This window comes from Phascolarctos cinereus, unplaced genomic scaffold, assembly GCF_003287225.1.
Source record: "Phascolarctos cinereus isolate Bilbo 61053 unplaced genomic scaffold, phaCin_HiC Scaffold_2;HRSCAF=192, whole genome shotgun sequence".
NCBI classification, from domain to species: domain Eukaryota; kingdom Metazoa; phylum Chordata; class Mammalia; order Diprotodontia; family Phascolarctidae; genus Phascolarctos; species Phascolarctos cinereus.
Window position 1 is genome coordinate 394,169,132 of NW_027555625.1, and position 13,731 is coordinate 394,182,862.

The 13,731-nt window shown below is 41.6% G+C and overlaps 1 protein-coding gene across 3 annotated transcripts in view; it reads right to left on the reverse strand.

The window, feature by feature from the left end:
* ATP10B (ATPase phospholipid transporting 10B (putative)) overlaps window positions 1-13,731 on the reverse strand; it is a 362,023-nt gene that overhangs the window by 32,217 nt on the left and 316,075 nt on the right. For all 3 annotated transcript variants that reach the window (XM_020992355.2, XM_078150541.1, XM_020992354.2), the window contains 3 exons: window positions 10,280-10,464; window positions 4,631-4,952; window positions 491-567 (listed from right to left, as the gene is read on the reverse strand). In XM_020992355.2, coding sequence (XP_020848014.1) covers window positions 491-567; window positions 4,631-4,952; window positions 10,280-10,464 — 584 coding nt within the window. The remainder of the gene's footprint in view (window positions 1-490; window positions 568-4,630; window positions 4,953-10,279; window positions 10,465-13,731) is intronic.

Here is a 13,731-nt window from a genome sequence, read left to right on the forward strand (position 1 = left end):
TAGACAAATGGTTTCAAAACTACCTTTCTAGTATCCTAAGTTTAATTTGTGATTTTGGCTATCAGCCTGAAAAAAAAAATTGTGGCTGGTACAGATTTTCAAATGTATTGACAGAGCTTAGCTCTTGTAGTTTTTTAAAAAATGGATTACATGAAAAAACTTAAACCATGGGTAGAAGTTACAGAGATGTGGGATTAAGCCAAGTGAAATTGATAGCTCACAGGACTACTAGTTTATACTTAACTTTGGAACGAGACCTTGGTTTTGTAATGCAACCCACACGTTGATTGTACAGTCAATTCCCTAAATAGCTGGCTTTGGACTTGGCCCAGACATTGGGCAGGGAATAGAGAAGCCTGAAAGACAACCAGCTTGTGCATGGTAACGAGTTGGCCTTATCTCTTCTTGAGAGCAAATCACCTACAAACCTTAGGTAGTTGCCTGTATCTAACACAGGGAAAGAGTGAGAGAAAAGGGAGGATAGCAATACCTGCATGCCTTCTTGTCCAGATATCCCAATTCCAACATCAGCAGCTTGAATCATGCTCACATCATTTGCACCATCACCTGAGAACAGATGGAGAATGACTGATGAAGAGTGAATAACAAATGGGGCTTCTGTGGTTTTGTGTACATTTCAGAGCTGAAATGTCGAAAGACAGGCTGCAGATGCCTCGGACTGAAAACAGAATCAGAGGGGCTATGAGGGAATTAGAAATCATTCCTTCACTGTCATCTTTTTGTCTCCATTGCCTAGCATAGTGCAGGGCATAATGTAAGTGCCTGATGGATACTTGTAGAATTTTATCAATGAGGAATAAGAGGCCAAGAGACTTGTCCAAAGTCACATAGCTAGATAATAGCAGAGTTTGAACTAGAATTATGAGCCAATGACTCTGGATACAGAGTTCTTTCTAGTTCACCTTATTTTCCTCTCTTAGCTGAGTCCTTTTGACATGGCACTGAATGAAACTTGAAGGGAAATCTGTCACTAGAATATTGGACCCTAGAGACTTTACTATTACAACTTTTCTGCTTTTCTCAATTTTTCTGATTCCATACATTCACGCGGATTAAACCTTCCTCCCCTAGGTATAGCGCACATGTCTCTATCTGTTGTTGATCAGTTGTTTTTCAGTTGTGTCCAAGTCTTTATGACCCCATTAGGAGTTTTCTTGGCAAAGATACTGGAGTGGTTTGCCATTTCCTTCTCCAGCTCATTTTACAGATAGAAACTGAGGCAAACAGGGTTAAGTGACTCATCCAGGATCACACAGCTGTAAGTGTCTGAGGCCAGATTTTAACTTATGATGATGAATCTTCCTGACTCTAGGTCTAGCACTCTATCTACTGTGCCAACTAGCTGCTTTCAGGCTTCTCTGCATTCCCTGCCCAATGTCTGGGCCAAGTCCAAAGCCAGCTATTTAGGGAATTGACTGTACAATCAATGTGTGGGTTGCATTACAAAACCAAGGTCTCATTCCAAAGTTAAGTATAAACTAGTAGTCCTGTGAGCTATCAGTTTCACTTGGCTTAATCCCACATCTCTATAACTTCTACCCATGGTTTAAGTTTTTTCATGTAATCCTATTTCCTGTCTCACTTTGTCTGGTGCCTCTTTTGCTCTCATCCTATTCTACATTGTATCATGTTATTTCTACGGATACACGTTATTCTTTCCCACTGGACTGTAAGCTCCTTCATGGCAGGGGTTGTGTTTCTGATTGTGGCATAGTGATCAGTCCTGGGAGCCTGCGCTTTAGAGGAACATTGACAAACTAGAAGTTAATCAACTAGTACATCCAGAGGAGCCCAAGATGCCGAGGCACCAGGAGGCTGTGCTTTATAGCAGCATTGGCAGAAGGAACTGAGGATGTTTAGCTTGGGGAAGAGAATCAAAGGCAACATGATAGCTGTCCTCAAGCATCTGAAAGGCAGTCATCTAGAAGAGAAATTAGGTTTGTTTTTGTTGGCGCAAGGGAGAACAAGAAGCAGTGGGATGATGTTCCAGAGAAGCAGCTCTTTGGTGCGTGTGTGTATATGTATATGAGGATATCTGGCTCTCCTTCACTGGAGGTCCTCAAGCAGAATCTGAGTGACCACTTGGGGAGAATTTTTTTTTGTGGGATACTTTCACAGGATTTTAGTGCTCAAAGGGATCTGGGAGAGCAGTTGGTCCAAATTCCTCATATTATAGATATTCAATCAACAAGAATTTATTATAGGTGCCTACTGTATGTCAGATGAAGAGACTGAGACTGTTCAAAAAGGGGTAAGACTATGTGATGTTGAAATCCCTTCTACTTCTGAGAATTTGTCATTATGTGATTATTTGCTAAGTACTTAGAACAGTGTTTGGTATATAGTTGTCACAATAAATATCTGTTGAATTGAATTGAACCTTAGAAAATAGGATTGAATGAAGTTTTGTTTGGGGCAGACTTAGGGTTTTTTTTTCCTGAGACAACCGGGGTTAAGTGACTTGCCCAGGGTCACATAGCTAGTAAGTGTCTGAGGATGCACATTTAGTTTTAATGAACTTAACACACTTAATAACTAAAACAAATTAACAAAGGTGCTTTATGTGGGGCAGCTAGGTGGTGCAGTGGATAGAGCACCGGCCCCAAAGTCAGGAGGACCTGAGTTCAAATGTGGCCTCAGACCAAACATTTGACATTTACTAGCTGTGTGACCCTGGGCAAGTCACTTAACCTCAATTGCCTGAAATTTTTTTAAAGAAAAGGTGCTTTAGGGAATCTGGCATTAATCTCTTTATTTTCTGTAACATGAGACCTTCTTTTGCTGAGGGAAAGGTATCTTTCAATGGGATAAGAGCTAGACCAACCACCACATTGTTTCTCTGAAGATCCCTTTTTTCTCCAAAGCCTGATTCTGAATTCACTTTTAGCAGCTTATCTCTGAGTCTGCATTGCCTCTACTTTATTTATTTTTTACAGCTGCTTCTCAGTAATAGGCTGCAATTAAATTAATATTATTCACCATAAAGAATGCTGAACTTGGGGAGAGAAAAAAAAATCTTCCCATAATTGTTTTGAAACAAATTTATTGATCTCAAAAAAGTAGCATGTCATCTGTGGCTGCCTTTATTCTTCCCATAATAGATTTTAAAAAAAAAACCATAACGTGGAAATGAATTATTCCAATTTTCCCCATGGCAGAACTGTCTCAGCCTTTAACCTCTTCCATTAGCAAGCCCTGAAAAGTGGAGGTGAGGCACTCAGCAGTTTCCTCCTGAGCTGGCTTTGTTTCTGTTGCTATGGGATTACAGTACATCTCTGACCCTAAAGAATGAGCTCTGTGATATTTTTGTGACGAGTGGGAGACTGAAGCTGAGTGGAGGAGAATTCTGGATCCCAATGGGCTGCTCTCACCAAGGGTTTGCTCTCTTGTAAACTCTACACAGCTTAATGTTGCCTTATGCTGAATACTTAGACGAGATGTAATTAATAGAAGGGATACTGTGCAAAGTGTATTGAAATTTCCACCAAATTTCATGCTACAAAACCACAGATGAGGACTACAGACAGAGAAGGGAAAATATAATGACTTTATCTGTAAGGACATTGCTGTAACTCTGATTCTCTTACTAAGATCATAACCTAGGTTGTCAGCTCTTTCAGAGCAGGGACTATCTTTTGCTTTTCTTGGTATACTCAGTGCTTAGCACAGTGCCTGGCAGAGCAGGTGATTAATAAATCTTTATTTACTGACTGAAAGGACCTTGGATGGGAGCTAGTCCAGTCTTTTCAGAAAGCTGTATCCCAGAGACTTATACACGTGCAATAGACAGTGGCAGAATTTGAACTGAGAACTTTTGACGCCAATGACAGCTTTCCATTGTATCCCAGTATGTCAGGCTCAGAGCACACCTTCTATCTTAGGGTTACACTTACTCAGTGGGAAATCAAATGGAATAAAAATAACATCTATTTAAGTATTTGTTTTATAAGTTACTAAGTTTAGTTTTGGAATGTAGGAGGCCAGAGGGAAAAGCCTGCTAGAGGATCAGGCTCCTTTCTGTGCCTCTGTCATTAATAATTTCTCTGTGCTTTACCTGAACTTCCTAGATTCCTGGTCCTTGTCTGCCTTAACTCTTGAGACCTGGTTACTTCATTCTAATTTACTGATTTCTTAGCTGCTTAGAACATTCACTTCTTTTGACTTCTTTTGACATCAACCACAACCTTCTTGGACTCTCCTTTGATCTCTTGCCTGTCAGAGCCTATTGTGACTTTGACTGTATTCTGGCTGCTGTGCAGTCATTTCGGTTGTGTCTGATTTCGTGAGTCCCATTTGGGGTTTTCTTTGCAAGAATGCCAGTGTGGTTTGTCGTTTCCTTCTCCAGCTCATTTTACACATGAGGAAACTGAGACAGACAGGTTAAGTAACCTGCCAAGGGTCACAAAGGAGGAAGCGTCTGAGGCTGGATTTGAACTCATAACCACGAGTCTTCCTGATTCCAGGCCCAGTGCACTATCCACTGCACCACCTAGCTGCCCATTAACTCTATCCTACTGATCCCCAAACCGCCTGCCACGTCTCATTCTGGTCCTGACCCCTGCCTGGCCAGCTGGGTCCCATTGTTCCCAGTCCCTGGTATGATAATTACCTATGGACAGAGTCATTACTTTCAACTGGTCCCTCACCAGCTTGACTACCATGCTCTTCTGGAGTGGAGTAGAACGACAGCATAGGACTGAGCGGCAATATCTGGTCAACTCCAGAAACTTCTTCTCCAGATTCCCTTGGAAAATGACATTTAAAGTCTTCCCATCAACCACCAGCCCAATATCTGGACCTGCTGCTCCCATGGTGGAAGATGGTGCCTGAGAAAGAAGGTGGATGCCAAGAAACTGGTTTTCTGCTTGGCTCGGTTCATAATATCTCTTCACCTCTTCCAAAGCACAGTTGAGGATCGATTCACAGGTCTCCTATAAAAGGAATCATAGAAGAACGAATATCAAGATTTTGAAGTCTTTCTACTTTCTTCATTCCTCACTGTAGCATTTGAAATAGCATCAAAGATATTTCAGTGGAGCCAAAATCCCTTGCTTCAGTGGAACTCAGGAGAATATGACTAGAGCAAGAACTTGTTCATTAAGATGAGATTGATCCAGGGACGAAATAAGGCAGAAAACAGCACCAGCAACAACAATAATAAAAAAAAAAAATAATAAATCCTGCCACCTTTATTATGCTGAAGAGGATACATTGCTACCCACCTGGCTGCTGCACTCTAAGACCATGGGCCCCTTCCATCTGACTTGCAGTTGAAACTAACTATGGATGTTGTCTCCACTATTAGAATGTAAACTCTGTGAAAGCAGGGGTTGTTTCACTTTTCTGTTTGTATCCCTGATACTTATCACAGAGTAAATTATAGTAAATGCCTGATAAATGCTGTTATTTCTCCATTTCTTCTTTCCTTCCCTTCTTCCTCCCTTTCTCTCTTTCATATTCTTTCTCTCTCCCTTCATTCCTTTCTCTCTCCCTTTCCCTCCCTCCTTTCTTTCCTCTCTCTTTTTTCTTCCTTCCCTCTCTCTTTCCCTCCCTCCCTCCCTCCCTCCTCCCTCCCTTCCTTCCCTTCCCTCCTCCTTCCTTCCTTCCTTCCTTCCTTCCTTCCTTCCTTCCTTCCTTCCTTCCTTCCTTCCTTCCTTCTTTCCTTCCTCTCTTTCTCTCTCTCTCCCTCTCTTCCTTCCTTTATTCCATTCATTCTATTCTTTTCAAAATGCTGTCAAATCCACATTTGATTCTCACAACAACCCTGTGATACAGGTAGGATAGAAATTAGTGTCTACAAAACTTTGAAGAAAACAGAGATGTGGAAATCTTTAAATGGCTTGGCCACACTCATAATGTGAGTCTGTCATAGAATGGGTCCTAGAATTCAGGTCCGCTAGCTCCGAGTTCAGTATCATACCAAACCTTTGTATTACACAACAATGTTATTTAGATAGAACTTCAAAGTTTGCAAAGCACTTTATATGAATGATCTCATTGGCTTCTCATAACAACCTTGTGATTTAAACACTAGTGGTATCAATAATCCCCATTTTACAGATGATGAAATAAATTAAAAAAACACAACTAAGTGGTTTGTTCATGGTCACACAGCTAGTTAGACTTGTATAGACAGGTCTTTCTGATTTTAAGTCCAGCACTCTAGCCCCAGTGTCAGATTGCTAAATCTTTTCCACTGGTCTGACATACACATCAGCACTGAGAAACTGTTGATACACTGAAAAATACTTCATCACCTTGCAGTCATTTCAGTCAGGTCTGGGCATGATCTGAATATGAAAGAAAATACAGATAATCCAAAATGAAGGAAGGAGAGGGACAGGGAGAGGGAAATGGAGATAGATGTTCCTTTATGTTGGGTCCTAAAAGGTAGAAGGTTTAGCTGATTACATATATGAGTCTTATTTAGGGAGATAAATGGTCCAGATAAATTATCGATTCACATAGTTTGTTTTGTCCTTGCCTGAGTTGTATTAGAAACTACATGTTTGATTTTAGGATAATTAAATCCCATATTACATGTATCTGGAGGCTCACAATTCTGCAAGGTATCAGAATTTGATCCCACTCTGAGAAGCATTTGGCAAAATGTTTACTTTAGTGTCCCATTAACTCATTATTCCTCTTGTAATCTGTTGATGGAATTGTTTCCCTTTGAACAAATTTTAATAGGAATGGGGCTCCTGTTACCACAGAGTATTAGATTTGAAAGGGTACTCAGATATCATCTAGTCCAACCTCTCATTTTATAAAAGGAGAACACTGAAACCTAGAGAAAGAAAACAGCTTTTGCAAGGTCACGCAGGGGTCAGCAGAATATTGTTATGTGTTTCCAGACCTGTGATTTCATTGGTGTGGCAATACTCTCCGTTGATGCTGAGAGAGGCAGCTTGCAACTGATCTGTAAATTACAGTTTTAGAGACTTGCCTGGGGCGTTGCAAGGTTATACAAGCTAGTACACAGGACTTGAACCCAGGTCTTGTTAGTTCCAAGGTTGGCCCTTAATCCATTGTATCTCTCTGCTTATCTATATGCAGGCAAATATAGTGCTTCGCAGTTGCTGATGGATTCAGCTGATTCAAAGCACTTCAAAGTCAGGGATGGAGGCTTTTAATTTGTCAGTTATTTCTCTACAAAGGCAAAGATAGGTGCCAGCAGGTTGGGGCTGCTCAATAAGAGGTACTGTTACTAGCGTGACCTAGAAAGTTCAGCACTCCTTCAGTCTCACTGCCAACATGTTGGAGTACTAATGATTCACTTCTCATCTGTCCTTTTTGTTGTCACCCCGTGCAAGGTATGTGTGTGGGCTGCACCAGGGTTTAAATGGGTCATGGGTAGGAGTCATTTGAAACAGTCTCTATTTTCTGATACCCAGTGGCTCACCGGGAGAGCTCACAGCATCATCCCTGGCACGCCAAGGAGGCCGTTACTCCTCCACGCTGACTGTGAGCCTGGAGACAAAGCAGGACTCTGGTATAGGTCCTCATCTCCCTCCGTACCCCAAATGAACCTGGATTGACTTTGATTCATTTTCTGTTTACTGTTATGCATTCACGTTATTTTCTGTAATTGAACGCAAGCTTCATTGGCCCATGCGCTGTTTCTCACACACAATATCCCATGTCCTGACTTCATGCACTTGCAGTGGCTCTCTCTCTCATGCCTTCAAGGCTCTTCTGCCTTGCTGCTGATGCCTATCTTCTCTGGCTTCCTTTAATAGCTGTTTGTCAGTTGTGTTTGACTTTTCACGACTCCCTTTGGCGTTTCCTTGGCAAAGATACTGAGGTGGTTTGCCATTTCCTTTTCCAGCTCATTTTACAGATGAGGAAACTGAGACAACCAGGGTTAAGTGACTTACGCAGGATCACACAGTTAGTAAGTGTCTGAGGCCAGATTTGAGCTCGGGGAGATGAGTTTTCCTGACTCCAGGCCTGGCTCTCTATCCACTGTGCCACCTAGAGGCCGGCTTCCTTCAGAGCCGAGCCCAAATCCCACCTTCCTCAGGAGGCTTTTCCCATTCTCACCTGCTGTTAGTCCCTTCTCTCTGACATTATCTTCCAATTGCTCTCTCTATATCTTGTTTATACACAGTCGTTTGAATGTCATTTCCCTGTTAGACTGTGTGCTCCTTGAGATAAAGGTCTGTGATTTTTTTTCACCTTTCTTTGTCTCTCCTGTGCTTAGCACAGTGCAGGGAACACAGGAAGTGATTAATAAGTGCTTGGTGAAGGACTGACTCAAATTCAGGTTTTCTGCTTCCAAGATCGCTGCTATTATGTACAGTATTAAACTGTCTGTCTTTGTTTCTTTCAGTGTCAAGGACAGTGTTTTCTTTCATGAACATTTGTTGAATGAATGATAAATGTAGTCAGGTAGATCTGAATTTGAATACTGCCACAGACACTATGTGACTATGGGCAAGTCACTTAACCTTTGTTGGTCTCATTTTCCCATCTGTAAAATGGGTATACTAATAACATCACCTTCCTCACAGGGTTATTGTGAGGATAACCATGATACTACATGTAAATAGTGAATCTTAAAGAACCACATACTTTTTAAGCTATTACTATTACTACTACTGTTATTATTACTATTATTACTTCTCAGAGGACAAGGGCAACTTTGGAGATGGTCTCAATAGTTTGTCTGCAACTGATTTGAATGTGGGTAAGCTCAATGACAGATTACTTTTGAGACAGACTAATCAGAGAGCATTCCAGGCTCTTTGGGAAAACATCTTGGGTTGAAGAGACCTGACACCAGCAGCTCTCTCCACCACTCCAACTTTTTTTTCCTCCTAAGGTTGACTCACACTTTTCAAGATGCCTTCTTCCTCCTCCAGGTATCACCTGGAGGAAAATTATTATTGCAAATGAAATTTCCATTTCAAGCAGAGGAGGCAAACATCAACACCATTACAGGATGAGGCACTTAAGCAAGCTGTAAATTACTTTTTTTTCATAAGCATAATATTAAAATCAAAAATTTTTCTGAGATTATTTTCATCTTGAAACTTCATTGTGGTTTAATCTAATCACAGAATAATCTGTGCATCTGATAGAAATACAAATGACTCTTCCATGGGTGTGGGGGCAGGGGGCTTAGACCTTTTTCTTATGGAGAGTTATCTGTGCTTGCTATTGGGCAGTTTCTTGGTAGACTGAAAACCAAGCCAGAACATCTACCCAATCCAGCCCCAGGCCAAACTGTGGCATGGTTCTTGTTTATTCCTAGTACCCATCTAGCACCCAAACTTTTTTTTTCATCTTCTCATGATATCACGGAGGTAAGAAATCGTGGCATCTGTCCAGTCCAATTTCCTTACTTTATAGATTTCTGAGGAAACTAGGGTCCAGAGATGTTAAATAACTTGCTTGAGGTCACACAAACAGAAAACAGAAGAGCTCAGGTTCAAACCCACGTCCTTTAACTTCCAATTCAGTGCTCTTTCTACTCTATTATTTTCCAGGTGCCAATGCCCTCTTGCTGCAGCCTGGCCACCCAGGACCAGCCTCCTATCAGTGTTCTATCTTGTTTTACATTCCCTCCTTTCCATCAAAACTTACCTGTTCTGGGTTGCCATTTCCTAGGTCCCATCTCTCCTGGGACTAATTTGGGAAAATAATCTGAACTGAGTTACTGGGAGATAAACAATTGAGTGTTTTCCTTCTTCTACATTTACATTTTAGTATGTGTGCTGCCTAAGCAAGCACATATATTTACATTTTAACAAGGGCCTCAAGTTAAGTGCTTCAACTCGTGGGATTTAGTAACCTGGGCATTTCAAGATCAAAGAGGAAGGAAGCTGGAGGATTGTATAATGGAAAGAGCATTAGTAAGGGGATTAGGAAATTGGAGTTCTAGTCCTATCTGTGCCACAAATTAGATGTGTTAACGACCTTGGGAAGGTCATTTCATATTTCTAGGCTGTGATGTCTCCATCTACAAAGGGTGGGTATTGAACTCAATAATCTTTTCTAAGGCTCAAAGGTCTCATCTAGTCCTTTCCATTGTTGAAACTCTATATTCCAAGGTCCCTTCCAACTTTGATATTCAGTTCTCTAAGGCTCTTTCCAGTTCTAACATTCTATGTTTTAAGGACTTTTCCATTTAGAAGAGAATTTTTAAAAGATCATCCTTCTTACTGCCCCTCAAATCCTGCCATGAGGCTTAATCTCCTCTTCCCTAAGGTGGGCTCTGGACTTGGAAACTAGGTTCCTGGTCTGGACGCACCTGACTCTCTGTATTGATGGTATAAACGGTGTCTGTCTGCTCCAAGAGTTTACAGGCATGTGCAATATTGACAGCTGTTTCCTGCTTGTCTCCTGTCAAGACCCAGATCTGGATCCCTGCCTCTCGCAATGCAGTAATGGTGTCTGGCACACCTTCTTGTAGTCGATCTTCAATCCCAGTTGCTCCTGGGGAAGAGAAGAGATAAGCTGGGTCACCTATTGGGGAAGACATTGAGGGATTTAATTCTTTAGGCATAATCATCCTGTTGAAATTGGCCCTCTTAAATTGAAGACCCACAGCAGAACTGATGCTGCATTTAGGTTGGAGATAATGTGGCTGAAAGGGGGATACTAATTAGGCCGGCAGATTCCTTATATTTTTTGTATTATCTTAAGCTCAGCATCAATCCTTTGTGAATATACAACAGAATATTGAACAGTGGCTAAACGATTCAACAATCAAACAAAATCTGCATTTAAATTGAGGCTTTTTTTTTTTAGACCAAAGACTTGGCTACTCATTTCACTCACTGCCCAAGCAGAGCACTTCATTCTTTTTAATAATCCAAAATGACAACTCGCTGGCAAAGGAGTGATGCTATAAGTGTGCTGAACAGATAATTTCCTACTGCAGGACCTTACATGAATGCAATAATAGCATAAGAATGCAGTTTTATAGTGTGGCTATTTAATGGAATGAGAGTCTCTCTGTGACAAGTGGAAATCTTTTCCCAGCCTCAGTTCTCTTCCAGCTACCTTGAGGGAGGAAAAAATGATTTCTTGAGGAAATGTGTTTGCTTTGGATAGCCAACCCAAATGCAGAAGTAAACAACCATGTGAAAAATTACAGTTCTTGCCTCATTTTTTCCTCCAGGGATCAGGCAGGAGTGAAACTTTGAAGATGATATAGATCAAAGTAGGAGGTAGACGGAGGAAGGGGGGAAAGGACATTTATTTGTGTGAAGAAGAAAATGAAACTTTTTCGCCAGGGAGACTGAAAGATCTTTCATAGCTAGATAAATTGACAGGTTCTGACAAGCTGTATTATCCCTTCTTCAGTCCTAGTTTATGAGGACTTCTCACTAGCTGGCCTAGAAAACTTCCCTTCTGAGCTATTGCAGAGTCTGGTACTGAAAAATTAGGAAATCTTATTGAAAGGGGTATGTAGTATCTGGTGCTGTGACAGAGGCCACCAGATCAGAGTCATAACTAGGAAGCATTTTGCTCAGGGCAAGTAGCACAAAGGGTCGCCTCACTTGGAGGGGTGGGGATTGGACAGGAAAAAGGTTTCTAGAACCACAATGTAGGTTTGCTTCTGGGGAGGCTTCTCCAGGGCAGGGCAGAGGAAAGCATTCATGCCAATATGCCATCTACTAGGTTCTTATTTTAATTTTTATTCTTGCTTATTAGGTGCTAAGCTTTATTATTTCAGTATAGCTAAAGGACTTGACGTGCTGTTAAGGCAACCTCTAAATCCAGCACCATTAAGTCAAGAAGCTTTATTAAATGCCTACTATGTACAAGTCATTGTACTAAGCACTGGGGAGACAAATAAAATTTAAAAAAAATCCCTGCTCTCAAGGAATTCAATGTCTAATGGAGGAGACAACATTCAGACAACTATATACAAACATGATGTATACAGGGTTTAAGTTGGAGATAACCTCAGAGGGAAGGAGGGAGGTCTAGGAAAGGTTTCTTTTAGAGAGTGGGACTTTAGCTAAGAGTTGTAGGAGGTAGAGAGGAGGAAGGAGAGAATTCTAGGTATGGGGGGAACAGTCAGTGAAAATGATCAGAGTCTGCAGATTGAATGTTTTATGTGAATAACAGATAGGGGGCCAGTGTCATTAGGTTGCAGAGTACATGGAGGGCTGGTGGTACAAGTAGACTGGAAAGGTAGGAAAGGGCTAGGTTAATAAAGGCTTTAAATGCCAAACAGAGAACTTTATAATTGATCTTGGAGGCAACAGGGAGCCACTGGAGTTGATTGAACAGAGGGGTGACATGGTCAGATCTGAGCTTTAGGAAGAAAATTTGACAGCTGAGTGGAGAAAGACTTGAGATAAGGAGACCAACCAGTAAACTATTCCTACAAGTCCAGGTGTGAGGTGGGCCTGCACCAGCGTGGTGGCAATGTCCAAGGAGAGAAGGAGATATATACAAGAGATATTATGAAGGCTAAACATTCACAGGATTTGGCAGCTGATAAGAAGTGGGGCGAGGTGAGAGAGCTAGGGGTCAAAGATGACACAGGTTGTGAGCCTGGGTGTCTGGGAGGGTGGTACTACCCTCAAAAGTAATAGAGGAGTTAAGAAGAGAGGAGGGCTTTTTTTTTTTGGATAGAAGATAATGAATTCAGTTTTTTATGTGATGTCTATGAGACATCCAGCTTGAGATGTCCAATAGGCAGTTGGAAATGTGAGAATGGGGTTCAGGAGAGAGTTTAGGCTCCACAAATAAATCTGAAAATCATCAACATAGAGATAATAGTAGAATTCATGGGAACCAGTCAGGTCATCAAGTGAAATAGTATAGAAGGAGAGGGGAAGAGGGCCCACTTTAAAGTCTTAGGGAATACCCACAGTTACTGGTTAGTGAGCATGACATGGCTGAAGATCCAGCAAAGGATACTGAGAAAGAACTATACCACAGAAATGAGGAGAGACAAGGGACAATTGCTTTCAGGGGTGAATGTATGAAGTGAGGCTTTTTTTTGAGGATGGGGAAGGCATGGGCATGTTAACAGGCAGTAAGGAAGCATCCAGTAGAGTAGGCGATTTTGAAGTGAGAGAGTGGGGATGAGAGATGGGACAGTCTGCTGGAGGAGATGGTTTGGGATGAGATGGGATCACTAATGCATACAGAGGGGTTTGCCTTGGCAAAGAGAAGGCCCACTTCTTGTAAAACATGAGTAAAGAGGAGAAAGTGGCAGAAGGCATTTGAATGGTGTATAAGAAGAAAAAGAGAAGGAACTCTCTGTGAATGGCCTTCAGTGTTTTGCAAAGTTCTCAGTTGAGATAGTAGGGGTAGGAAGAGGTAGGGGAGATTTGGTGAGGGATGAAAAGGTTTGGAAGAGTTGCTGTGTAAATGGGATAGAGTCAACTGGGGGGAATAAGAGGATCGCCTTGCTGTAGTGAGGGCCCAATTGAGACTATGTAACACAGATTTGTAGTGGACTCATGATTTTCTCCAACTTCATTCAGAAGTATGTGAGTAGGATCGAAGGCAATGGATAATGGAAATAATCCAAGGTTGAAGCTTTGCAGGGTAAGATAGGATAAGGGGTAAGGGACTCAAGAGATGAAACTGGATAGAGCTGAATGTTTCATCAAGGACTCGAGATAGGGAAAGAAGGGGAGTGTAACCAATGTAGAGGTGATGGCCTGGGAAAGAACTATGGGGTCAAAGGATTGGAGGTCAAGGATAGGATGAAAAACTGGTTTCATTGCTGTA